General features: G+C 45.3%; 1 protein-coding gene across 1 annotated transcript in view; it reads right to left on the bottom strand.

Annotated features, from left to right (window-relative positions):
- The window catches only part of Slc1a2 (solute carrier family 1 member 2), a 115177-nt gene extending 88667 nt beyond the window's left edge, over positions 1 to 26510 (bottom strand). Inside the window, exon 1 of the mRNA XM_026405123.2 lies at positions 26166 to 26510. Within this exon, the coding sequence (XP_026260908.1) occupies positions 26166 to 26188 (23 nt within the window). The 5' untranslated portion in view covers positions 26189 to 26510. The remainder of the gene's footprint in view (positions 1 to 26165) is intronic.
- Positions 26511 to 27318: the final 808 nt, after the last annotated feature.

Below are 27318 nucleotides of genomic sequence, written 5' to 3'. Positions count from 1 at the left end.
CCCAGAGAAACAGATGATCATTAGTTTCACTTCATAGACAAGAAAACAGAGGTTTGGTGAGGGGGAGGTGGTTAGATTGGTTAATCAAGATCCAGTAACCAGGAAGTAGTGGAGGCAGAATCCCAACCTGGAAGGCTTTCCTGGGAGCCTACGCTCTGTCCTCTGAGTGAGACTCTCCAGGGAGGTTGGGAGCTCCCATTCCTGCTCACCTCCCGAATGACTGACCACACACCTCTGCTCTCCCAGAAGGCACCTCGATTTCTCCTGCATCTGTGGACTCTGCCTGAAGATCACTCCAGAGCAGAGGGCCCTCCTACCATCATGAGTTCACCCAGCCTGTCCACAACTCAGTGGGCACCCTAAGGAGGTCTGAAGCTAAAAACGGTCTGACTTCCAAGTAATAGTTAATTGCTGAGGGCCATTACCAAGTAGGTATGACGCATCGTAATCCTTGCCAGTGTACCCCATGTTAAATGGACTTGCCTTGGAATAAGATGGGCCAGATTTTCAAAGGCAATTAATAGCTTGTACAAGGACTTGATTCATTTGATTTTAGCACCAAGGCAAATAAGAGTCAGTATCCATGGAAGACACAGTGGGTTTTTCCTCTACCTCTCAAATTGCACAACTTTTACCAGGCCAGGATATATAAGCATGCATCCTTGTTGCTCTGCTAAGAGTCTAAAATGATTTTAAGTTTTAAAATGGCTGCTCAGATGACACCAGCAGAGTTCTTTCCCTTTAAGACAGGATGGCAATGAACACTATTAAGTATCAATTTCTTTGATCCAAAACTTCAAAAACAGAAGTACATAAAGGTAAAAAAAAGAGAGAAGATGTAGAAAGATAAAAAAAAAAAAGAGATATAGGAAGATAATAAAGATGTAGAAAGACAAGAATTTTAAACCCACAAAATAGGAAACAAGAAAACTAGGAGAGGAAAAAAGCAACTAAGGGTAAATATAAAAACCTTAGAAGAAAACTAGAAGATAGAAATAAGATAGTAAATGGTTGAAAATGTCAAGTAAAGGTATTTCAGATAGAAAATGCAAAAGGCTAAGACAACTATGGTTTAAAACCACATCTAAAAATTAAAGGACTAAAGTAATTCTAAAAACTAAGGCAGAATGCTTTTGAAAGACTTAAATTTAAAAGGATCTTTAAGGGGTATATATCCCCCAAAGATAAACTTAAAATAACCCTTTTTACTCTAAACTTTCTAAATTTGGATTCATCAGGACTTAGTGCTGCAGAAAGACATATGTATCCGAAAAATGTACATAAGCCTAAGGTACTTTGGAAAGATATTCTAACAGGACAATGGAAAGGTCCTGACCCAGTTATTGTCTGGAGTCGGGGTTCCGTTTGTGTGTTCCCACAGGGAGAATAGCAGCCGATTTGGATTCCAGAGAGGTTAACCAAAACAATTTCTACAGAAAAAGAAGATGATTTGACTGAAATCCATAACAGCTGATATCCAGAGCTCCAGCTCGGCTATTCTTACATCTGCAACAGTGATTAACCACGGTGCTTTTTTTTCAATATCTATTTTATTATTGCATTTTTCCCACATCATAAAGTTCTATTTTGTTTTTTGAGCTCATAGAAACCTAGGTTAATGTTTTTCTGATCAGTTTTGTTTTTTGACTGTGTTTTATTTTTTGACTGTTGAGTTTTTAAACATTGCAATGGAGATTTCACCTAGGTATAGCTACAAGGCCTTTACTTATTATTGTCTTATGTGTTGTATGTTATGTGTGTACTGTTTTGTGTAGTATGTCTGTATGTGTGTATGTCCATATTTTTATATGAGGATCGCTCATGAAATAATGGATCCGAATTTTTTTTATTCACGTGATTTAAGTGGTTTCATCTAAATTAGGTAAACAGCTGTTAATGATTGTTTTCAAAGGTGGTTAACAGATCTGTTTGCTTACTATTGTTTTTAAAAGTGATTGACAGATCTGTTTGTTTACTTTCACTTTTCCTTTTCTTTATATTTAATAATTCTGTTCAGGATAATGTCTCTTTAACATCATTGCCAGAATTCCCATCTCCATCCCAGTGCCGGTGAAGACTAAGAAAACCAAACTACAGCTTCTATGATAGTATCACAGTAAACTGTATAAACTGATGCATCAATGAATATAACTTAACAAGTAATGCTCAATCAAGGACTTGATTTACTTTGGGAGGAAATGGACATATTGATAGACTCTTCCACTTTGAACTGCCTGCAGAACTTGCCTGGACTATATATCAGTTGCATGCATTGTGAACTATCGTCTGATGCAGCGAACTGTGGTACTGCTGGCATATTTTTGCTGATGGTGTCACCAGTGATGCAATTTCCTTGCCAGTGCACCCCATGTTAATTGTGGTAATGCTGGCATCTTTGCTGATGGTGTCACCAGTGACGCAATTTTTCCAAAGGAGCCGTCAACTGGCTTGGTGTCGTGGCATTTCTGTGTCTTCCTCCCTTCTACTAGTGATGGTCTAAAATTTGGGGGCCAACAGAGGTGAGGCAAGAACCTCACCCCCCCACTGGCACCTAGGTTAAATTTGGGGGCCAACAGAGGTGAGGCAAGAACCTCACCCCCCCACTGGTGCTTAGGCCTATCCACAAGCATGGCTGAATGCTGGACCGGTAGTCAGTGATGGGTTGATCTGGTTGCAGTGGATTCAACCTAAGACAGGAAGTTGACGCCCAAAGGTCAGCTCTCCCATGACGGGTAAGAACCACATGTTGAATTGGACAACCTACCAGGCACGGTCCTAAGCCACATTGCTTGTTGTTTAATTAATCAGAAGGGGGGAGATGCTGAGGGCCATTACCAAGTAGGTATGACGCATCGTAATCCTTGCCAGTGTACCCCATGTTAAATGGACTTGCCTTGGAAATTTGCTGCGACCTTGCTTGTGTGTTTGAGAAAGGTGACCCTGCTCAATCACCAGGGTGGATCCAGGATTAGGGCGTATTCCTGCAGGAAGTATCTCCGTCCTTGGGTTTAGGGCGTGACAATAGGAGTTTTAGGGAAGTTGAGGTTGAAGATTATTGCTGCTGGGATTAGGGTGTTCCTGCTGCTTGTTCCCGTTGAGTTCTCGTGAGATTCAAATGGGATTTGAAAAAAGCCTCGTGGAGTAGGATTTGGGAACGGACATATTGGAATTGCCCCTGAACGTGTGTGGAGGCTGGTGTGAGATCGGGAATAAAGAATTGCTGTTTGAACCTACAAAGCTGTGGTGCCTCCTGATTCTGGTGCCCCCCAAGACATCGGCAAAATGACCCAAGATACAAAATATCATTCGAAGTATGTTAAGGTCTATTTAAAGACAAGACAGAAAAATCATAATCTAAACATTTTTTAAAACCATATATTGCACTGAGGGGGAAAAAAAAGACATAAAAGATCCCAGAGGCTATTTGTGAATGGTGGGAAAGTATTGCTTTGTTTTTCCTCATTGAGTCTCGCCTTTATGTTCAAACTTTCTACAACAAATATGAATTCAGCTCTATAAATAAAACCAAAAAAAGAGTTTCTACAATAAGTCGATTGACCATGTGCACACACAGAGTCTAGGTGACCTGGAGTAAGACAAAGAACAACCTAATCTGGAAGTGACCTCACTGTCTCACAATGAGACAGTGAACAACCTAATCTGGAACCCCTCTCACAATGCACACGTGGAGCCCTGGCTATGAACGTCCACCTCCACCTGCACTTCTGGGTTTTGCAAACCAGCTTCTGATATGAGCAGGAGGCTGTCAGAGTTGAGCATGAGGCCCCTCCACACACCCACAGCCTTTTCCAGCCCAGGCCATGGCCTTCCGCAGAGGGAAGGCTTCAATAGCGAAAGCTCTGGGAACAGCCCACACTATTCCTGGCTGGCAGGCAGGGCCGGTCAACTCTTCCTCCCCTCCTGCCTTGGCCAAGCCTCAAAGGTCACCGAGGTCACAGAGAGAAGGCATTTTCATCCTGTCATAGAGCCAAGCCACGCTTTCTAAAAGCCATTCCAAAGCTGTGTCCCCAGGAGCCAACCCAGGCACAGCTCCCTTCTCCAGAGGACCCACCATTCCCCTCCTAACATTCTCACCAACTCTGGGATTGCAGCTGCCTCGGGTGCTGCCTGCAGGCAGAGAGGGCTGCACTTATCCTGTAACTCACCTCGTGGACACGATTCACTACGTGGTGTAGGCTGAGATGGCTGCGATTGAGATCCCGAATGGCTAGACTACCCTGCATGAGAAATAAATGAGAACTTGGGGCCTGGGATGAGTGGCATGGGGAGGAGAGAGGAGAGAAATGACCAGGGAGCAAGAGGTCCTGTCCACATGGTGGGGAGGTAGGTGGCTTCCTGATGGCAGAGATGCCCAGTGGAAGCTATCCCAGCTGGTGGCATGTCCAAGGGATGTCAATAATAATAATAACAACAACAATAACCATTTTGAGACTGACCCTTAAATTTATTTATTTATAGTGCTGGGGATTGAACCCAGGGCCTTGTGCTTGCGAGGCAAGCACTCTACCAACTGAGCTACTATATCCCCAGCCCCTGTTCTTTAAATTTTAATATCTTATCGCCTTGATTTCAAGGCAGTTTGTTTTTCGTTTGGGGGGTTTCTTTTCTTGTTTTTTGTTTTTTGGGTTTTTTTGCTTTTAACATTGCTGAGATTGTGATGTATATTATGTTCAATATACATCCAATAAAGTGTTTCTTTTTTTAATTCCAAAAAAACTATTATTGAAATTCCAGCACAACTTACAATCAAGGGTGATTTCGTATGGAGCAAATGCATTGAAGAATCTCCTGAGAGAAACAGATGAGGCTGCCCTGACTTCCTCCTTCCTATGTCTCTGAGATGGTAAAGCTGCCACTGTCCCAGCTGTTCATGGAAATGCACAGAAGCAATGTGCCCACCTGCTCATCCTCCAGGGTGAGCAAACACTGCCTCCCCCAGGAAGGCTTTCTGGCTTACCTGAACACGTCCAACTCCCCTGTCACTCTGTGTGATATCATCTCTGCCCCCCCCCCCAGTAGACTGTACCCACCATGAGGCCAGAATGGGACCATTTTCCCCTCACTGCTATATTACTATCTAAGAACACAATAGAAACTTCAATAAATTCTTGCTACAGGAATAAATGTAAGTCTCTAATAGACAGAAGATAAATGTTTGATTTCCACTCCAGTGATCGTAAGTTTTTCAATCATCCTTAACAAACATAGCCAAGTGCAATGGTGGGCATGAACTAGACCTTCAGAAAAGGAGAAAGTCTAGTCATCTTCCTACCATCACTGAGCCATGTTGATACTTAACTGCATGTCAAATAATATTTAGGCATTTACTATTATTTGTGCTTTTTGCCCTGTGAGCTCCTGATGACTCTTTCTTGCTCCTTTTTGAATTACAAACCAAAGCCTCATATAAGAGGATATTAAGTAGATAAAGAGCATGACCACAGCATTTAGGGCAAAACTAAAAACCTTTTAAACTTTAGGGAAGGAAGACTTCAACAGACAGGGGAATTAGAAGAATGCTACTTATTATTAGTGCTCTCTAAAACCCCATGATCCTATCAACCACTGAGAACAGCTTCACAACTAGAAACCCTTGGAAATAACTGGAGGCATTTTTAGTTGTTACAACTGGGGGAAGCAATTATACGGATGGGTATTAACCAGGATGCTGCTAATCTTCCCCCACAACAAATGTCAACAGTGCCAACAGAGAGAAATCCTGCCCTAACAGATGTCAGAGGAGGCAGAAGGACCACGAACAGACCCTGGGCAATTCCTCCCACCTCTCCCCTGACCACCCCACGCCTGCCACTCAGCCTCACATCTGAGACTGTGTGTCACCTACCGAGGTGCTGTCCAATCCCACCTGTACACAAATATCTGCCAGAAGACAGGCCCCACCAGAAACACCACACATCTTCTGAGGACTATTTTAGCCTAAGATATATATTCTTCTCATATTTTAACATTTCTGAAATTGTAGGGTGTCTTATAATTAATGTAGTTTCCTTAAAAAAGTGTGTGTGTGGGGGAATGCTGTCATGAAGTCATTGGAACCTCTTAGAGGTGATTACATGTTATGTAGTATGAAACATAATGGTCACCTAGGAATAAACACACAAAGATGATGGAGAATGATACAAAATCTGTTTGATTCCCAAGGATAACACAAGCTTTCAAAGAATTCCTCCCTTTCGCAGTCTCCTTCAGCCAATGGAGTTCTTATTTTTCTGCCTTGTTGATAGAAAGGCTTCAAGCATAGACTTTACCCTCAGGATGAGACTCTCCCCTCGGAATGAAGCCATGGGGGATTATTTTTAAAATCTCAGCATCATCGCCCTGGTCTCCTTCCTCCCAACCCTTCTCCCCACATTTACACTCCCTATCTCTTTTCTGCTTTAACTGGCTGGTGCCAGCACTTGGGGCCGACTGAAGCTCACTGGGAAAGATGCACCTTGGATCCTGCTTACAGAACACAGGAGTGGTCAGCACACGGGCTTTGGAGGGAAGCCGGTCACAGATCCAGGCTAACACCCTCTCTGATTGTCTGCTTAGACAAGTTAGGCCACTGTGGGCCTTGGCTCTCTGTATGAAAGGTGGTGATGCTTTCCACCAAGTGCTGTTTTTTCTCTTTAAATATATAAAAAAAAAAAAATCATGCAGCATACACAGTGCATAGTCCACTGCCCTTAACCGTTGGCTTGGTCTCCAGAGCAGACTCTGTAAGATACCCAGCCACCATGATTCCAAAGACCCTGTAGCACTGTCCTCAGCCACACTGCAGGAGTTCCTGAGCAGATGAAATGCCACTGAATACACCCAGATGGGGACCTCCATGATTTTTTTTTTCTCCAACTTTATCCTCATGAGCCTATCATCAATGCACATAATATCACTGAAAATTGACTTTTAACAGAAATATTGTGGAAATGTGCTGCTTTGGTCTATCATATTTCAGGGGATTAGGTTATTCTTAAACACTGGTGTCCATGTATTACGGAAAGGCTTAACTGGAGAAAATTCACTCATGTTCCTGGGCTTTTCTGGCCAAGCACTGTGGCTGTGCAGTACCTAAGACTGCTGAGACTCAGGGCAACCCAGGGCTCACCTGGAGCCCTGCCCGAATGCCTTTGGTGGGGGATGGGAGACAGCTACTTTGGGTCAGGAACATAATATGTCTTTTCTCTCTTGAGAAGAAAATCCAAGCACCCTTCTTAGTCACTTCAGGGACTATAATGTCACTTTAGTCTTATGGCTTAGGCTGGTTTTAAAACATTTAGGGTAGGTAACTAGCACTGAGAAGACACCAGTTTCTGACAGTTTGGAGAGGAGATGAAAACTGAGAAGAAATGAAGATAGAAACAGCTTTTGTTCTTTCAGAACTTTCCCCAGGAAAACCAATGTTTATTTTATTATTTAAAAATGTAGAAACTATTCTTCTAATAACAATATATATTATATCTATTTATATATAACAATATATATTATTGTTTACTCAGGCAAATTAACTTCTTATTCATTCAGTTTGCACATTTTATTGCAAATATCATTTCTTTTTATAAAAAAGGTATGAGTTTTAAAAACTAAATTCAGCCTATATTTAACTTAATTTTATATCCCTACTAAAGCAGAAAATCTAAATTATTTAAACCTGACAGGAGTGTTTTTTTGTACAAACAAGTGCATTTGGCCATCAGGGTAGCAGTATTAACCAGATTTGGTCTTTGGGGAAATGGATAGGAAGTGTTATAAATCTGTTTGCGCACCCAGGCCTGGTGACCCCATTTTGGGAATATGGTACGTGGAACAATCTCCAAGAAAAATAAATGCAATAGAGACAAAGATGGTCATTTGCAGCCCTACTTCATAAAAATGAGAAAACTCAAAGCGACCCAGTTCAACCACTGCCAAAAGGTTAAGCAAATGACAGCAATAGTGCAGGAGATAGATCCATTAAAAGATGTCATTTGTCATCCATATTCTCATGTCATATTCCTGTGTGGCAACTCAGTGTCCACAGAGCTGAGCACAGAGCAGATTCTAGAAAACATCCACACAATTTAACTACAGACAGAAGAACAATGCCCAGACCAGAGAGGGTCTAGAACAGGATTGCATGGTAAACAGTTTAAGTTCTTTTTCTTAAAAAAAAAAAAAAAAAGGAGGCAACTTAAAAAACAGATATTGGACTAAAGCCACATGAGACATCCCAAATACCTATTGTATACTATAATAAGAAGGAGATGCATCTATATTTTGACCATGTTTATCTCTGGTTGAAGAAGTTGCAAATGATTTTCCCCCTGATTTACACTTCTGCATATGTTAACAATTCGCTGAAATGAACATATAGAATTTTTATAATCATAGTATCAATATCTTTTTTAAAAAAATGAAACTGAACAAATCAACATTAAGGAATCTGTTTTAAATAGACAAAATAGAAGCTAAACAAGTCATTTATATTGATATAAAAATATTAGATTTCTCATAATTTTGCATCACCCAGGACCAAGCCACTACAGAAAGCCCTCTCTCGGAGTCCAGCTTTTCCATGCTCTCTGTGCTTTTTGGTTTCCTGAGTCATTGCTATCAGCAGATTCTTCCTCACTGATGACATTTTTGTGTGTCATCTTATTGGACTTCTGAAAAGGGAAGCCAATGTGTAAAAGGATGGAACACTTGAACATTGCTCCAATTCTGGTAAATCCTCGAACTGTGCCTAGAACCTCGCATACATTCAATAGATTTTGTTGAGGGACTAAATGATCAAGGCCATTTTTTTTCTAACCATGGAGGAGAAGGAAGAGGAATCTGAAGAGTAACTTAAAGGCAAGAGGGAGCTGGTGGACTTTTTATACCCACACTCTGAGAAATATTTAATAAGGTCCTGCAGATATCATTTGACCTTATGGATGTAGTAATACTAGAAACTTCCTTTTCTACCATCAAAACCAAACCTGCTGTTTTTTCCCACCATACCAACTGCAGGAAGAGTGTGATATCACTTACACTTTTGCTTTGGATTTTGAGCCTGCAGAGCTTTGCAACAGGATAATCAGTTGACAAAAATATTAAGTCATTCACTTCACCTTTATAAATGGAAACAACAGCTATCACCCAACAGGCAGATCTGAAAATCATGGATTTTTATCTAGACCCATTTCCTCAGCAGCAATTGATGAAGATGCTAACCTTTCAATCTCTAGAAAGAACTTGTAACTCAGTGCAGAAAACATTCTCATTAAGGATGATGTCACGCACCTCTGGGTGCTTAAGTTTTATGAGATATGACCCTGGGTGATGGTTTTGTAACATATACAACTTTTTCTAATCCACCACTAGATAGATGTCTTATTAATGCATCATTTAAGCAGTCACTTAAAGAGGAAAATATCCCAGGTGGGAAGACATAAATATCACTGATCCTTTCAACATACATTCGTTCCAAAGGTACCATGTGTCTGGCTCATGGTCAGGCACCGGGGTCCAGGGACCTATGCATTTTGTACACCATCCTGAGATCAGAGGCCAGTTGTCTACAGAAGCATAAACAGATGGTGCTTCCAAACCTCCACGCCTTCTTTCTCTCTCTACGTTCCTAAGGAAGATCTTCTACATTGATGGAAGCTCAAGTCACTCAGCCCCTGGGCAAACCAAGTGATTTGCCACATGCCACAGGGACTTTCATGGTTACCTTATAGTAACCTCTGCTGGTCCTTCCTCCCTGGTCATGCCTCTTCTTTCTCCTGAATGTGAAGTGCTTCCTCCCTTCTCCTCACAGCCCATCCCTGCCCACCCAAGACTCCTGACCTCATTCTTGTAGCTCCAGGGATTCGGGGACCGTGGAGTGCTGGAATGAATGCCATCTTCCATCACTGTCCCCCTGTACCCCAGGGGAAAACGTGTCAGGTGCTCTAAAGTTTACCCAATCAGTGTTTTGATGTCAAAGAAGTCACAAACTGTCCTATTGATGGTTGATATTTGGCTTCAGATCCCAAGGTTGCCCAGCGTTTGTTTGGACATTGTGTAATTATGGGAGAAAAGACCTCATCAGGATTATTTCTGGGCTTTGATGTCCCTCTCCTCTCCTTGAGCAAGAAACAGGGCTGTTTCCTTCCCAGGTTTTGTGAATTTCCACTTGCTATCCAAACAGCTCAGTGCTAAGCCCCGGATTCAACTGCTCTATTCCCAGAAGATCTTCCATGGCACCTGCTACCATTTCTCTAACCCTGTCCCTCCAACCACCATGTTCATTAACCATGCAATCCCAGGAAGCCTTGATCTTGACATTCAGCCCTACTGCAGGGAGTCTTTAATTTATAATCCCCAGTGTAAATAAAAGAAACTGACTCCTGTTGAGACCCAGAAATGATCCAGCTTCTGATCTTCTGTGCTAAAATTCTAGCTTTAATTTATCCATGGATTTGGTTGAAGGACTCCTGTTTAAATGTAAAATTTAAGGACCTCTAATTAAATGTAAAATGCAAATCCCACTTGTTCAAGGCAGGTCTGGACAGCAGGCCTTCCTGTGTCACCTTCAAAGTCTTCCCAGTGGAAGCACACATCATCTCGCAGAAATGTGTCCCTCAGATTATTAATCCCACAAAGGGCTCTTGGACCCCAAACTGAAGGGTGTCAAATAAGATTGGAAAGCACCCCTCACCCTTGGAGGTAATGTGCATTAATGCATGAAAGGTTCTAAGAAGCCCCACCGTGAAGAAACTCACCAACGTCATTTAACCAAGCCAGACTCCAGGTTATTGGGACCCACAACCTGTTTCCTTTTGTTTTACTTTCCTACATAAGCACTATGGGCATGTTATGGGTTCAATGATCCAGGGTCACACTCTGAAGCAGTATCTGCCATATAAAGATGGAGCTCCTTAACGTGGCAAGGGCCCAGCCTCCTCAGCGTCTGCCTCATCATTGTCTCCTGGTCTCTGTTTCCCCCATCCCTTGCCAGCCATCAGAAACCCCATATTGGGACAACCTTTCAGGTTGAGAGAAGGGTTAGTGGGGTGAGGGACCTAGTTGGATCTACATCTAACTAAAGGCTTTTGTCAAAAATTGCTAAGATTCAGATTGCCCCGTAGAATGATTAATCCGACCAAAGTTAGCACAGAGAATGGAGCTCAACCAGGACGGGTGTTGATAAGAAAGAGGCCAGGAAATATGGGAGCCATCATCCACCCTAGAATGCAGGTGTCGGAGGTATTTTGCAGGTGACCTGAAGAGGAACCCCCACAGTGGAGGCTTGGCCTGATCCTCCAGCCCAGAGGATCTGATCCACTAGAGTTCTCGCCATCTGTGTGGCTCTTTTCACAAGTTGTCTCTGGCCCCATGGTGGCCCATTTCCGTCCCAATCAGAAATTTTCATAGGAGAACCTGCCCCTGAGAAAGGATCTTTGGTTCCTAGTTGCAGCTTTAAGTAAATATACCAGAATGAGGAGTACTGGAGCCTGCAGTGGACATCTTTAGGAGCTCCACCTGAGATTTCCATCCTACTTCCACCACTCCTGAGCTGCGTGAACTTGGGCCTGACAACTACGAACTTACATACCTCATTATAAAAGGGATGCTTATAATAGTAGTAATAATTATAATAATAGCAATGCATGGGACTGTTGTGATAATTACATTAGTCAATATGTATAAAAGTGCCTGGAACAAATGTAACACAGGCTAATTTTTATTCTCATCACCAGGATTTATTCATTACATTAATATTTCTTAGGCAAAAATAACCATTGCCTCATGAATCCTTAAATTCTTACAAGCAATTTTGCTATTGAAATTGCCATTGGAATCATAGCAAATCCACATGAAACTGGATTTTCTGGTCTCATATCTCCTTGGCACCTTTGACTGCGTTTGAATTCTGATATCTACTTCCTGTTGTGCTGACATGGGTCACTTTAGGATACTAGCTAACCTTCACAGGAGGCTTTCTATGTGCCAGGCATATTCCAAGTGCTTTACATGTTTCTGGCTTGTTGAAATCTTTCAGTAATGTTATAAGGCAGGCACCCTGTTATCCCTATTTGTAGACAAGGAGAAGGCACAGAGAAGTCAAGTAACTTGCCCAAGTTCACACAGTGGATCAATGCAGAGCCTTCAAGTCTGATTCCTGACCCTGTGCACAAACCATTACACACTCTGCCTCTCTCTCACTGAAGGTGTTTGCCGTCTCTCCAGTAGAATGCATAAAAAAAGATGGGAAGTTGGAGGAACCAGGCAAGGCACAGAAAGTCAAGCCATCTTTGGGTGTTGTGTAGAGAAAACAGTCCGTTAATCAATTAGTCAGGCTCAGCAGAGCCCAGGCTGACATTCAGCCCCAGCAGACAGTGCCCGGTTGCTCCAGACCTTAGACATCTGAGTAGGAGGCCACAGCAAGCTGCTGTCTGGCAGCAACGAAGGATGGGGGCCAGGGGACAGCCTGGAGCCTAGGACACAGCAAAGGAGTGAGGCCGCTACACATGCCTCTTCTGGGTTGCCAGAGGGTTCTGTATCTGTGAAACAGGGAGCTCATCAGAGGGCCGCAAAGGCATTTGGGATTCAGAACCAGAGGTGCCTAAGAGCCCATCAAGCTGTGGACTTGCAGGAGGCAGGTCTCCGGGGACATCTCCAACTCATCTGACTCTATCTGGAAATAACCAAGAGAAGAACTGAAGCAAGAGCACCTCCTGTCTGGCAGGTGCTTCCCTGAGTCCTTCCTGCAACCCTTTGCCCAAAATAAGGCGGAGAGAGAAAGTCACTTGCCTCAGAGACATGTGACTGACAAGAATTGTGGCCAGGAATGAGACAAAGAAGGGAAAGAATTGCCCCCCCCCCACGGCCCGCCCCCTACACAGCAGGTGCAGTTGGAGCAGGAGTGGGCGTTCCCACCTGTCATCCACTGACTCCTTCTCTCTGGAGGCCCAGCCAGAGGCAGGGACACCCAGCTGCACCAGAGAGGCCAGGACCGTGGCGCGCTCAGCTGTACTCTCTGTTCCGAGCAAGGCAAGGTTGTCCAAGGTGAGAGCTTAGCAAGTATCAGAGGACAGACAAGAATAGGTGCCCCCAACACAGGCAGGAAAATGGGCAGGACGAGGTGCCCGTTGGCCAGAGGGCCCTGCTCAGCTTTTTATTGCTGCCACTCTGAGTACAGAGGCAACATTTCAGGCAGCTCTTGGAACAGAATCTGTCCCCTGTAGCCCAAAAAACACCATATGGGTCCCTGCCACAAAGGCAGAGAAGACAAACTCCCCACTGTTCTGGAGGTGGTGTCCAGACGATGGCGAACAATCTCTCCAGTTTTATTTCAATAGCGGGGTGCAGGGTGGGGGTGGGGGTGCAGGTGCAAGAGAGGTAAGCCACTCGAGGCTTCCCTTTGGGTTGCTCTCACAGACGTTTCTGGAAGGGGTCAGTTTGGGGCCAGCTCAGATACTGTAGTTAATAATATATCCCTGCTCATTAACATTCTGTGAATGTATTAAGGGCCTTCAGTCCATGACAAGGAAACCTCATTTACCCAGAAGTGGCCACAGTGGCTTTAGGACTCTCTCAGCCCTTGATTGTTTTCCCCCAGAGTTTTGGGGAAACACTGGGTACTACGCAATCCAGCAAAGTGATGACTCACTGGGACAGTCAGCTGGAGTCTGAGTACCACCCGCTAGCCGTGCACAGCAGGCAGGCCATCAGACGCCTCCGCACCTCAGTTTCTTCATCTGTAAAATGCAGAGAACTGTAATGACTCCGGCAGACATAGATTAATACAGGCAGAGCCTCATGACCGTGCCCAGAATACCATATGCACTCAAGAGAACTCAGCTACCATTGTGCTCACAACCTATGTTGTCATGGTAACAATACACAGGCATCTATTCCTCTGTGTGTGTGTTGGTGCAGGGCTCAGAGCTCAATGATTTCACATGACTCCGTCTATAAGACAGCCTCATGAGACAAGCACCACACCCATTTCACAGATGAGAAAGTGGGGAGTCAGAAGTCCACACCTGACCAATGACAGAGCTGTCCTGGGACCAGGACCACCTGAGTGTGCAGTTAATGCTTATGCTCTCATTGTGTGGTTAGAACAAGACTACGAAGCTAGTGAGAGAGAGAGAGAGAGAAAGAGAGAGAGCGAGAGCGCCCTTGGTCCCTCCCTCACAGGTAAAGTAACTCAAGCAAGAGATGATAAATGATGAAACTGTATGCAGTGTTCTTTGTGCAACATCATGTCACAAACATCAAAGCAGATGGATCAGGAAATGGTACTGAGAAGCCCACAGAATTACCTGGCCTTCTCCCTGAACGAAACGTCACAGAGCAAGGGCATTCTTGGTTTCTCTGAGGCTGGGTTGAATCCATGCCATTAGGGCGACTCATCTAACCGTCCCCCACAGCCCTTGACATTGCTCTGTACACAATGTTGATCGCTTGGTAAAACTGGACAACTGGCCTTTCTTGGTATAAGAAGACTCTGAGGTCAGCATATCCAAGTTCAATTAGTATAGCATTCCCGAGCTATGCTCAGCATCCCCAGAGATGACACTTAAATTCCACATGTGGTATTGCTCATCTGGAAAACCCCTCTTCAACCTTCAAAACCTTGCTCAGCTATCTCACATCTGTAAAGCCTTCTTTGACCATTTCCAACTCTTAACAGAACTAATGTTTCCCCACTCCTGAACAATTTATTCTTCATATTTGAAACTATTTCAAATTGTTGTAACATAGAGTGACTTGACATTATAGGCTATGTGTCCGTTAGTCTCTCCCATTAGGTTGTCACCTCCTCCATCCAGCCACCTACTCTTTATTGCAATTCCTTGAGAATTAGCCATGCACGTATGGTGTACCTCACTGGTTTTCGGGGTGAAAGGGTGATTTTGCCCCCACGGAACATTTGGCAACGTCTGAGGACATTTTTGGTTATTACACATGGGAGACAGAAAGCAAGGAAGCTGCAGGAATCTGGTGGGTGAGAGGTCAGGGACACCGCTAAATATCCTGGAGTGCACAGGACAGCCCTCCACGGTGCAGAGCTATCCAGCCCAATGCCAGCAGTGCCAAGATCAAGGTGCTGTGATCAACTCTGCTGACTTCATACATCAGGGCTCAGGACACGTTGCAAAATGTTTTTGTTCTCAAATATCTGGGAATTTGGAAGCTCAGTGGGAGGATGACACTCCCCCATCCCTGAAGATTTTCTTTGCCGTGTGATTCTTTGGCCAATGAAGTCCCTTCACCTCATCACTCCTAGGCCAGCTTCCAGCTGCTTATGCCTATCTTGTGTCTGAGGTCTTTCTAGAAGCTAGATGGCTGTTCTGCCTGTGTCCACACAGGCCATCGGTGCTGGGGAATCAAAGCCCCTGGAAGTAACCCTCAACCAAAGACTGACAGGTTTGGATGTGTAAATATCCAGCTCCCCTGATCCCTGAGAGGATAACTCTGTTTTACCTGTTTTCCAGAATTTGCCCATGGGAAATGGGATTTAACTCAAGTTTGCTGCGGAGTATAGCTAACTTTTTAACCCACATTTTCCTGGCTGGCTTCCCTTCCTGTCTCACTTCCCCTCTGGTGTTTCTAATCCTCCTAAATGAGCTACATACGCCTGAACCCTTGTCCTAGAAGCATCTCCTAGGAACCCAAATCAATACAGAATCCAAGTCACACTTATCACTTCCAAGCAGAAGTATTAAGAACTTTCCATGGTTCTGACATTACTCTTTTCCCCCTCTGCTACAAGAGAGGCACCAACCAGGTAGGGGCTATTTCTTCCACCTGGGTCCCCTCAGAAGGAGACATGGGGAACATCTATAGTTGACCTGCAACCAATAAATAACAGACATAATAAGCAAAATTTTATTGTTGGAAACCACTGAAATTTGGGGATGGTTGTTACTGCAGCATAACCTGATAAAAGCTGACTAATAGCTTTTCAATTCTTGGGAACCTTCTTAGCTAACTCGTTGATAGTAAGCCTGTGCTACTTAGGTCACCAACGACATTCTTCTTAGAGCAAAATCAGACAGCAGAACCCTGTCAGCTCCTAGAGTTTGGAGACAATTATTTACTTCCTTCCCTTTGTGAGTCTCTGTAACTCACTGTGCCTTGTGCAGTGCTGGGGAGTTGATGAGCACCTACGGACTGCTGGGTCTGACCCTGAGCTGTGTGGGCTTCAGTGAGTCAGCTCAGTCCTGGTTGCTGTTGTGGGAAGACTACGGATGGTGGAGGTTGGCCAGAAAGGAATGAAAGTCATCGTCACGCTGCAGTTCCTCTCAGCAGGGGCGACCTTGGGGAAGTCCTTTCCCATCTGAAGCTTCCCAAGAGAGGATCTGACCCTGAGATGGAGCTCCATCCCAGCACTCAGCTTCTATGTCAATGAGGACCAAAACGAACTTGTTAGGAGAAAGGCTGCCTCATTCATTTTACAAATGGCTTGTTTCTTTTCTCCTCCAACAGATCATTAGTGAAAGCCACGCCTTTCCTTTCCTCTGCCCTGGACCTCTACTGATTGGGAACCATGTGCTGTGCATCAGCTGGTAACTACTGCCAGAGGCTTCTCACCACGTCTTGCACACTCACCATCAGCCTTGGCTATCTTTTCCATGTCTGAGTATCGCCTCTATCATTCCTTTCCTGATAAAGTTTGACACTGGCTTTGACACTGACTGATGCTTTGAACTTCAACCCACGCATTCCAAGAGGAAATTTCACATTACCACCGCCAACAGAAAAACCAGTATCACTCGCCATTAGCATAAGGTGGGCATGAAAATGACTGAGAGCAAGGACTTTCTACTGAAGAAGGTCCTTCTACCGAAGACCCGCTGAATATGGCTGTTTTGCCCCCTGCTAGCTCTTTGTTAAAAAAGGGAAGTTTAAAGCTACTAGGACAGTTTCAAAGACACAACAGAACCTGACCAAGCTTTGGTCTCTGTCATAATGAGAAAGACTGACAGAGAACTGAAAAAGAAATCATTTTCTCACCACACTGTACAATGGCACTTAATTTCTCGTCACAGTACCCAGTCACCTCGTGTGCTCCTCACATCATCTTTCACTTTACCAGGGCATCCCTTTTGCACTTTGAATAAAGGTGTATTATTTCCCTGGATCCTTACACCTGAATGGTTGAATTATGGATAACACAGATTTTACAGCCTATCAGATGTAAGTTTGGTTCCTGCTCTACCATCTCTTAGCTGTGTGACCTTGGCAGTCACTACACCTCTCTGAGCTCTTTTCTCATCTACAAAATGGGGAAAATCATAGTCCCATCCACAAAATGGGGAGAATCATAGTCCTTCATTATGTGAAGGCTTTCAGAAAATGCTCAGCCAAGAGTCGTGCTCAACCTGTTATGGATAGCATTATTATTTATTATCACCAAATATGTGTGATAGGTATTTTGATACCCATTCTACAGATGAAGAAAGTAAGACCCAGTTAAGCAACCCCTCAAGGTCCCACAGCCTTGCTTCTCCTCTGTATCTTGAGTCAGGTATTGTTATCCCTGCCCTGTTTTATCTTTCCTAACTCCTCACACTCAAATACAGAGTGCATTGGTCCAGGACATAGGCAATCAGGGGGAGCGGACTCAGGCCCAGTTCTGATGCTCCTGCCAGGTCTTTGGCCCCCAAAATGTGCTGACTTGGCCTGAGGTTCACCTTTGTGGAGGAAGGCACATGAAGGCCGGGGTCTCACCTATCATCTCTTGGAGAAGCATCAGTGGTACGGAGACCTGTCGTTTACCTTGTGATAGAGACGAGTGTGGAAAATGTCAGTCCTGTTCATTTTTATTTTTAAGATTCCACTGATACACTTCCCCCCTGATCTTAGTTGCTCATTCCTTTCCACCTGCAGAGAATACTCTAAAATTGCAGAAAAGCACACATCTGGGGGACAACACACCACATCCCTCTTTGGACCTCAGACACCAAGTTCTGCTCTGGAGTGGGCCGTGAGTGAACAGCAGAAATGAGACAGGCCGAGCGTGTCACGGTCTTTGCCCCACGACCTTCTCAGAGACTGAAGGGGTTTGGTGATCAAGGACAGAGGGGTGTCATTTCTCATGGAACTCAAAGGACGAAGAGGGGAGGATTGGACACCATTTCAGCAGAAATTTTGCAAGCTAGCCATCAGCGTGACCCACGAGGTCTGAGTGTGTTTCGGGCTTTCTGTCCTTAGTCTAGGATTAGCTACAAGGCTCAAGGTCTCCTATCAGAGGCCTCTGACTCTCCCTGACCCCAAGTTGAAGCAAAACAATGTACAGAGAATGAATGGAACCCCCTTCTGGGGCTGGGAATGGGAAGCACAGGGGCTTTGGGGATAAGGGAGCTAAATCGTTTAAGGGACCCTGGGACAGAGGACTGAGGGGAGCTCTCCACCCACCACAGGGTCTCCCAGAGCACACCCAGGAGTCTGCAGCAGAGGCCCAAGCCCATGTTGGGAGCCCTGGGACAGGTGGAACAGACCAGAACAACTGCTCCACCTCCCAGCATCTGCTGGACTCTGAATGGCTTGGATTTGGCCCCTCCGTGCTGCAGTAAAGGACTGGTTGGGTGTCCTCAGGAGGCTCGTGACAGACATGGCATCAAGAGCTCAGAGCCACGGCCACAGACACCTGAGGCTGCAAAGTGGCATCTGCAAGAAGGAGAACACGGGATAGAAACATGTTCTCCTATTTGTGAAAACGGCTTTGTTGATGCTTGTGACAGCATTATTCCAAACACCAGATCCCCAGAGCCACCAGAGTGTGACAGAGCCACACACACAGGTGCCAGAAAAGAGTTCACCTGCACTTCAAGCTTCCACTAATTCTGACTTTTCATTGGCTGCCTTCTGTGCTCCACCTGCAGGCCACACAAGGCTGGCCCTGCCCTCTGAGAACAGATACTCATGGTGGATACCAGGGCGTATGGACTGAGGGAGGGAGCAGGGGTAGGACAGCCTGGTAGTGACTCAAATACATCACTAATGCCAGCGAAACTCAGAACATGACACGCAGCTCCAGCCGGCAAAGCAAGAAATGGTCCATATAGAAATACCATATCTGGAAGACTCATGGGAGACTCCTGAGAATGCCCATCCAGGCCTTTAATGCAGAATCTGATTCTTGAAAATAAGAATTAGAGATAAGTAAGGTAATTTTTTTTGGGGGGGGGACCAGGGATTGAACTCAGAAGCACTAGAACCCTAAGCCACATCTCCAGCCCTATTTTGTATTTTATTTACAGACAGTGTCTCATTGAGTTGCTTAGCACCTTGCTTCTAGTGAGTCTGGATTCAAACTCACGATCCTCCTTGCCTCAGCCTCCCGAGCTGCTGGGATTACAGGCGGGCACCACGGTGCCCGGCTAAGTAAGGTAGTATTTCAACAGACTCATAGCAAGTGAGGGTGAGAGGAGAGGACACTGAGGGGAGGCAGAAGGAGCAGCTTGGGCGAAGGCTGGGAAGAGAAAGTACATGCTACCTATAATTAGGCCGCAGGTCAGATGTCAGCCTCAATCATCACTAATGCTTAGGATGTGCTTAAGCCACCGGCTGGGCAAAGGCTAGTTCAGAGCACCCACTTTCTTCTGCACAGCACCTCGATAAGAATACGGCATTATGAGCCTCATTTTTCAGATGAAGGAAAATGAGCTTGGCCTTGCTGAAGGTCAAAGGAATGATCATTCCAGGAACCTAGCCCAGGCCCTCAGAGAAAGTGATGGGGTTGAGGCTGACCACAGGACATTCCTCCGCCCTTTCCTACTGACCTTTAGTGGCCTGCAGGATGCATCTAGGTGGGCAAGGACTGTGCTGAGTTGTAGTAAACCACCTTCCTCACCAGCTGAAGAAGAAGTAGGCCCAAGTCAGGGCAAACTCTGGAGCCTGACAGGTGGAATTGATGGATTAGAAGAGAATTCCAAGGAGCAGAGTCTGCCTTCTAAGCTCTCCAGCCCAGACTCATGAGAGGAGGGAAGGGCTCACAGGAGTGGCGATGTGAGAGGTGAGGTCTGTCTGCACATACCCAGTGGAGGCCAAGCAGGGGCGCAAGTTAAAACTCCCTGAGCGAGACAGAAACTCTTCTACTGCTTCTAGCATCTCCCAGCACACATGTCCTGCGATTTATTTGAGATATTTAGACTCAAATCCTCGAGTGCTTATTGCAAACCTATTCTCAATAACCAGGAAGGATCTAAGCCAGGACCAGCCCCAAAAGCAAGAACAACGCTTTACATGGCCTCCAGAAATTGCCAGTTATAGAATTATTTTGGTCCATAACCCTTCTGGAGTGCTTACCAGATGCCAGTGCTTTCTTAAGCCTTTTACTTGTGTGAATTTATTTAATCCTTAATTTTGTGCAGTTGGGAGGATCTCCATTTTACAGATGGAGAAACTGAGGCATAGAGGGATTTCAGAAACTTGCCAGAGCTTGTTTAGCACATCTGCCTGAGGCAACTGGGCTCTGCCCACTATATGATCATGGTCAGAGACTTGGGCCTGTGTGCAGCTCAGGGCTCCAAATTCAGAAGCTCTAAGGCCACAAAGCAGGGCTGAGCTACGTCTTTTCAGGGAGGGTGACATGACAGCCCAGAGAACACAAAGGGCCTCCGAGTCACACAGAGTGAGTGAGGAAAGGGGCATCCTGGGACCAGGGAGTGAAGTGTCACATCTGAAATGCAGGCCACCTCCTGCCTCCTGTCCCTTCTGCTTCTGTCCTCTCACAATCCCTCCTACTTTGAAGACCTTCCTTCAGACTTCCAGGCCCAGGGCCAAATGCAGCTCTTTCCTTAGTAGGGTTGGGTCCCTCATGAGTTGGGCAAGCCCAGCAGGATCACCACCCATGAGGATCTGCCCAAGACTGTGCCACATGGCCGGCCACAGAGACCAAGCAAAGAGCAAGGAAGCAGCTGACCTGGGCAGGAGGTGAGGCCAGGCTGTGGGTGAGGGAGGAAAAACAGAATAATTGGTCAGAGAAGCAGAACCAAGGTCAAGGTACAAAGTGAAACTAGATAGAAGTGGGTGAAGACACCAGAAATTGAGTTAGTCTAAAACAGGTGGAGGACTGCAGGCTGAGCTGTATCAAGGTGAACTCCACAGCCATCAGTGATCCCATCTCCTGAGTGGGGGCTTGCAGAGCTACTGCACCACAGGCAGGGGGCACACTTGTGTGGGAAATGGGCACAGATCAGGGACTAGCAAACACTAGAAACAGCATCCCAGAGTCAGATCCCCTAGGAGCCAGAGGCCACCAAAATCAGATCATGGGATTAATAAAAGCTAAAATTTAAAGTATTAACTCTGAGCCAGGCACTTTGCTAAATGCTCTGGGTAGATGATCTTAGTTATCCCTCATAGACAGTGGGGGAGAACGTGGGCTCCCAAATCAGGTCTGGTTTGAGTTCTGCTTCCTCCACGTCTTAGCTGTGTGATCTTGGACAAGTTACCTAAAACTCTGTTTTGCAATTTCTTCCTGGGATTGACTTAGTATTTATGTCATTAGTATTTATAGTCATGATGAGGATTCAATAAAATAACAGTGGTACCATTTAGAGAAGAAACCTCAGTAACTTTAACAGTGATTGCTTTTACCAGCCACTGTTGGATACCACGAAGAGGAAGAACAGAGACTTCGGTGCTTCTTAAGAAGCAGGGCTAGAAGCAAACCCAGCTAGCCACCACGCCCACCCTTCCCCTCCACCCAGAGCAGCAAGGTGAGGAGAGGGCCCAGGTAGGAAGCCCAAGAGACACACAAGGGGGTCAGGAAAGGAGGGCAGGAAAGGGGAGCCTGGAGCTGTTTCCAAGCAGATCTCAGGGCAGCTGTGCAGGGCTGGAGAGAGGGCAGCTAGTGGGCCTGGATACTGAGCCCCAACAAGTGCCAGACCCAGGGCGCGGGCCCTCTGGTTGAAGCAGCTACTCCAGCTAGGACATGAGAGCCGTGCTTGGACACCCCAGGGCTTGCTGCAAAGCCATCAGTGCCAGCACAACCTGCAGAGCTGAGGTATGACATCAGTGTTTCACTGCACCTGCACAGGAGGGGGCGAGGGGGGAGGGTGCTGCCATGGCAACAGGGAAGACCTAGTGCAGATGGCTACCCATGAGCCACTGTTCTCTGTGCTTTGTCAGCTACATTATCATTCCCGTTCTGTAGATGACATCAAGGCACAGAAAAGTCAAGTAATATTCACAGGATCACACAGCAGATAAGTCACTGAGCCATGAACAGAACCCAGGTCGTCTGGCTCCAGAATCCATACTCCCACCCTCCAGGATCTATAATGCTCAGTCAGGCTAGTCTCAGAAATAGCTAGATAACTAGGACTAATAACTTCCACTTGTCACTGGATCCTTGAGCAGTAAAATGTATGGAGTGCAGGCAATTAAAAAGCTGAAAATTGGGAAAGTAATCGGATAATCCCAAATCGAGGAATATTTCTACAGAATAACTGATCAGTCCTCTTTGAAAGTGTCAAGGTCATGAAGATATGGAGACACCGAGGAACCCCCATGGAGGCAGTGTGGGGGGACGATGGAGACAGGGCAGCTAAGTGCACGTGGGGGAGCAGACAAAGGCCCTTCGTGGGAACACGGGTGGCATCCACCTAAGCTCTAAGCAGCAGTATTAGCAGCAGGCTAATTTCTTAGCTTTGCTCAAGGTTCTGTGGTTATGTAAGATGGCATTACAGGCAGTTGGGCAGGGAGAATATGGGAATTCTATATATTATTTTTGCAGTTCTTCCACAAGTATAAAACTATCTCAAAATAAAAATAATTGTTACATTCAAATGACAAAAAAAGCCACTGACTTTCCCAGTGTATAAACGAACATGCTTGTTTTGCAATTATAATCAGATTACCTTGTTTCTACATATGCATGCAAATGTGTGCTCACCTTGATTTAACATTAAATGTGTTTTAAATTGTGAATAATAATTTCTTTTTTTTTTTTTTTTTACGCTGGCGATGCTTACATTGAGCAAGCTGGACCTGATTCAGCAGAACAGCACACTCCCACAGGCTTTGCTGTGCTAATCCACCATCTCCCTGCCTTTGGCTCATGTTCCCAGCCAATCTACTCCATCCACACACACGGATGGCCGCTGCTAGGAAGGGCTACAACCTCCCGAGGTAAAAGGTCACATGTGGGCAGGCATGAGGCTCCAGAAATGTAACAGGACTCTACACACTGAGGAATGAGCAAGCCAGGAAGACCCAGGTATCCTCACAAGGGTCAAGATGGCTGAGAGCCAGAAGGATAAAGGATAAATGGAGTCGGCAGTCTCCCTCCTATACAAGGTAAAACCCTCTCCTGCATTCACTTCTTTAAAACTCATCGCTGCTTTAGGGGGGGAGGAGGCATTATTATCATACCCACTTCACAGATTAGGAGACTGATGAGAGAGTTCAGGCCACACAGCAAGTCAGCAGTAGAGCTGGCGTTAGAACCTGGAAACCATGTGCCTCCAGAGACTGTAGGCATCTCTTTCTTCCAATCAATATTGGACTTGCAATCTTTGTCAAATCATCCCCTGGTTTGTCTTCAACTCCAAGAGTGGGACATGGAGTGAACCAGACAAATGCCACAGAGCACAACCAGGGAGCAGGTGCTCCCCATCCATCATTCCCTTCGGTCCTTTGAATGGGGAGCCATGAGCTCCAAAAGCCTGAGTAACTGGTCCATCAACCAGACAGCTTAGTGGTTTAAACCCACACACTCCCCAGAGCGAAAGCCCGTGCTCACTCCACTGTGTGAAGGCTTTCAAGGTGCAAAAATCATTAAGCAAGTACCAGGAAGGGAACCCCAGCAGACCCTGGGAAGTAGCCCTAGAAAGCCTGGCAGAATCATGCTGACTTGGCCATCATCCAATTAATGTCACCTGTCAGGCTTGTCAACTCCAGGTAACTCAGACCCTCAGCAAATAGAAAGAGCTTCCGTTGTTTTGTTTGCTTTGGGGGCCTAAGTCACCTATTTTAGTACCTATGTTCTAATTTACCTCGAAAATTACAAACACCCCTGTCCTTCCTTCCAACATGAGTTTTTCTGTAAGAATAAGACTCAAAACCCATTTCAGTAAACACTTGGACCTTGTAAAGGGAGCCAGCATGGTAAAGAAATTTGGAAGTCCCTTTAGTCCTTTAGGTCAGAATAAAGCCAGACTGAACCAGAGGAGCTTCACAAAGCCAGGCCCAGTTTTACACTTGAAAATGTGAACAACACCCTTTCAGCCCATCCCCAAAACCCATTCACAGCTCAGGGTTCCAAATTCTGAAAAAGGAAGTCAATATGCCAATTTGGAAACAGCAGAACCCCCAGATCCAATCGTCAGGCTCAAGTGGAAACAGCTGGATGGATGCCTTTACAAAACAATGCCTTAGGGACTCCCTGGAAGGTTGTTTGGGTGATGACACCAGAGAGCCTGGGCTGTGCCTCCTGGGAAGACACGAGAGCCACTCCCTGTAGCATAGGGTACATCTTTCACCAAAGGCAAAAAAAAAAAAAAAAAAAAGAACCAACATGAGGCCTGGCTGATCTGAAGCCATTTAAATCTGTCACAAGCCTAGACTGACTTGTTAAAATCTTTATCTCCCAAAGAGTTTCCCTTTTCAGTCACATCAGCAATCGGTGTTTCTCTGAGCAACTCTGAACATCCACTGTACCGCCTTTTAATGAAAATTAAGAACCACCAGCATGAAATTAAGAACGTTTCTAATGTGTGGAGTAAAAAGGGGCAAGGGAACTGGGTCCTTGTAACTGAATCTCTCCGCTGGAACAATGAGTCCTGTGCTTTGAATTTACTGGCCATGAGATCAACAAGAATGTGAAGACAAGGAATTTGTAAACAAGTACATAACCCATAGCTGTCTTCAATTAGATTCTACTCAAAGGCAAGGCTGCAAAGATGCAGGTAAAGTAGGGTTAGTAGGTAAAGTAGGTTCAGAAAGGGTGCATAGCCAAACGGACTAATCTTAGCTCTGAGAAAGGGAAGGAGAAGGTAGAGGAATAAGTCCAAAATCCATTGTCTGTGGATTAATTGCACTGCGTTTTGCAACACATAGAACAGCAGCTGGCCCACACAGAAGCACTGTGCTAGATCTTACTGAGTTGTGTCTGCTGTTACTACTAATATTATTAATAGGCTGCCCTGACTCATAAACTATTCTAAATCCTTTGCTACACTTAGGTGATGCAATTTATATAGGCAATGCAGATTTTTTTTTTTTCCTCTTAAAGGTAGACATGAAAAACTGGAGAAGCAAACTCCCACCCACAAAGAGCAAGGCACCCCTGCCTCTGACACGTTCCCTGGGAGTGACCACCTAGCAATCTGGGAGCTCAGAAGCCTTTATTTGAAGCTTGAGAAGATGCCAAGGACTTTCCATGAGAACCGATCTAGAGAGACAGAGACAAATTTTCCAATGAGAAGCACATGTCCAGGGAACATGAGCTTCCTCCACTCACGTATGGATGGAAACATGCTGAGCACATTCTGTCCCAAGAACTTACTCATGCTTATCCTTTAAAGTTTAACTTTTTAATTTAAATCCCAGGATTCTGCTGAAACCGGCCAACTGAAAGGTTGCTCTGAGAACAACTTCTGGGCAATCTATTAACCACGTGGCAATTCCCAATGGCTGACAAGGATGTTCCATGAGGTCCAGACATCCACAGAGTTGGTAAGACATTATGGCCTCTTTTTCTCTTTTCCATGATCATCTCTAGCAGCATCTAATAGATAATATTTGACCACCACCAGCAAAAGACATTGCTCTGCATGCTTACACTAGGTCAGGTTCATTATCCAAATAAGCAGACATCCGAGGCTTCCAGGCAGTATATAAAAGGTCAGGTCTGTTATGACTCACATATTTCCATAACTTGTCTCTTATTATCATTTAATCCCTAGGGCAGCTTTTGTAAAACCCTGTTGCTCACTAGTTTGATAACACAACCAACACTGAGCTGGTTCTGAAACTGCAGATGCACAGTCTAGGCTGCCAATACCCTCAGCCCCTCAGGTCCATAAAACAAAACGTGACCTTGAATTAAGAAGTCCCTGGTCCCTGGTATGTATCAACACCACCTAAAGATTCCCCAGAAAGGGGCTTGATCTTTGTTTTATCTTTGAAAAATAAGCCAGGCTGTAGCCCTGTTCTCCGCGAGCACTAACCTGTGGTCCTTGGGTCTCTTCATGGATACATACGGGAGAGTTATTCTAGGTGATCTCTTGGTAAAGAGTTTTATTTTAAATCCCAGCTAATCTGTGCTGCTCCCTGGACTGGTCTGATCTCTTGATACATCTTTTCAGTTTTATAGAGAGATGGAAAAAGAGAGGGCACGAGTTTCCCTCTTTTTCTCTCTTCTAGTCAATGCTGTTCCATCCCTCAACCCCTTCCTCTTTAGTGTCAACAGAGGTATAGGGGAACCAAAACTAAAGAAATAGAGAGCCGAGCGCGCTGACAACCCTCTCCACAGAGACGGTGCTAAGGAACTAGAGGCCGAGTCTGCATAGCACACATAGGGCTCCCTGCTTGTTCTGAGGTCCTCTGGGTATTTTTAGAATCTGTGGGGAGAGGTTAAGCAGCACAGGGTGGCTGTTATGCCGTTAATGACTCACTGAGCTTAAAGAAGCAGGATTCACGCAACTGCTAAAGCTTCAGGTGAGAAGAAACAACGCTTCACTTAAAACTTGCACATACATGGAGGTGGGGGAAAGGGAGAAAATCTTGACAACTAAGCTGCAAAGAAGTTCTGGGCTGAGGTTTAAGTTATCTAATTATGAGATTTTTAGGAATCTGTAGTGGCCACACGTATTTCCCTCCCTTCCTTCCATCCTTCTTTTCTTTTAGTCTTTCCAAAACCTCTCTGGGGTACCACCCTTCTCCATCTGTTCCACAGACTGGGAACACAAAGATCCAGACCCGGCCAATCACAGCAGCCCTTTCCTCAGTGGTCAGACCAGGAGTGGGCGGGGCTGAAATCCAGCCAATGAGACTCCTCCCTGGCCCTCTTCCCGGAAGTCTCAGAAAAGAGGCGCCTTTCTTTGCTGGGGTCATTAAGCTTGAGGATGCTGTAAATCTTGAGCTGCTAAAGGTTGTCATTGCCTAAAACAAAGACAACCCAGAAGAAGGCCAGCCAAGAGACGGGACAGGAAGAGTCAAGAGAACAGCCCTGGATCCTTAGACACCCCAATTATTTTAAGGATTAAACCATTTGTACAAAATTAGAAAAGAACTAAGAAGGGAAGACAGGCTTCCAATTCAACCACTGTACCTACCAAGTCTGTGTTCAACCACTAGGAAATACCCTCTTGCTACTCAATC

This window comes from Urocitellus parryii, chromosome 4, assembly GCF_045843805.1.
Source record: "Urocitellus parryii isolate mUroPar1 chromosome 4, mUroPar1.hap1, whole genome shotgun sequence".
Lineage (NCBI taxonomy): Eukaryota > Metazoa > Chordata > Mammalia > Rodentia > Sciuridae > Urocitellus > Urocitellus parryii.
This window is presented reverse-complemented; position numbering and strand designations above follow the sequence as displayed.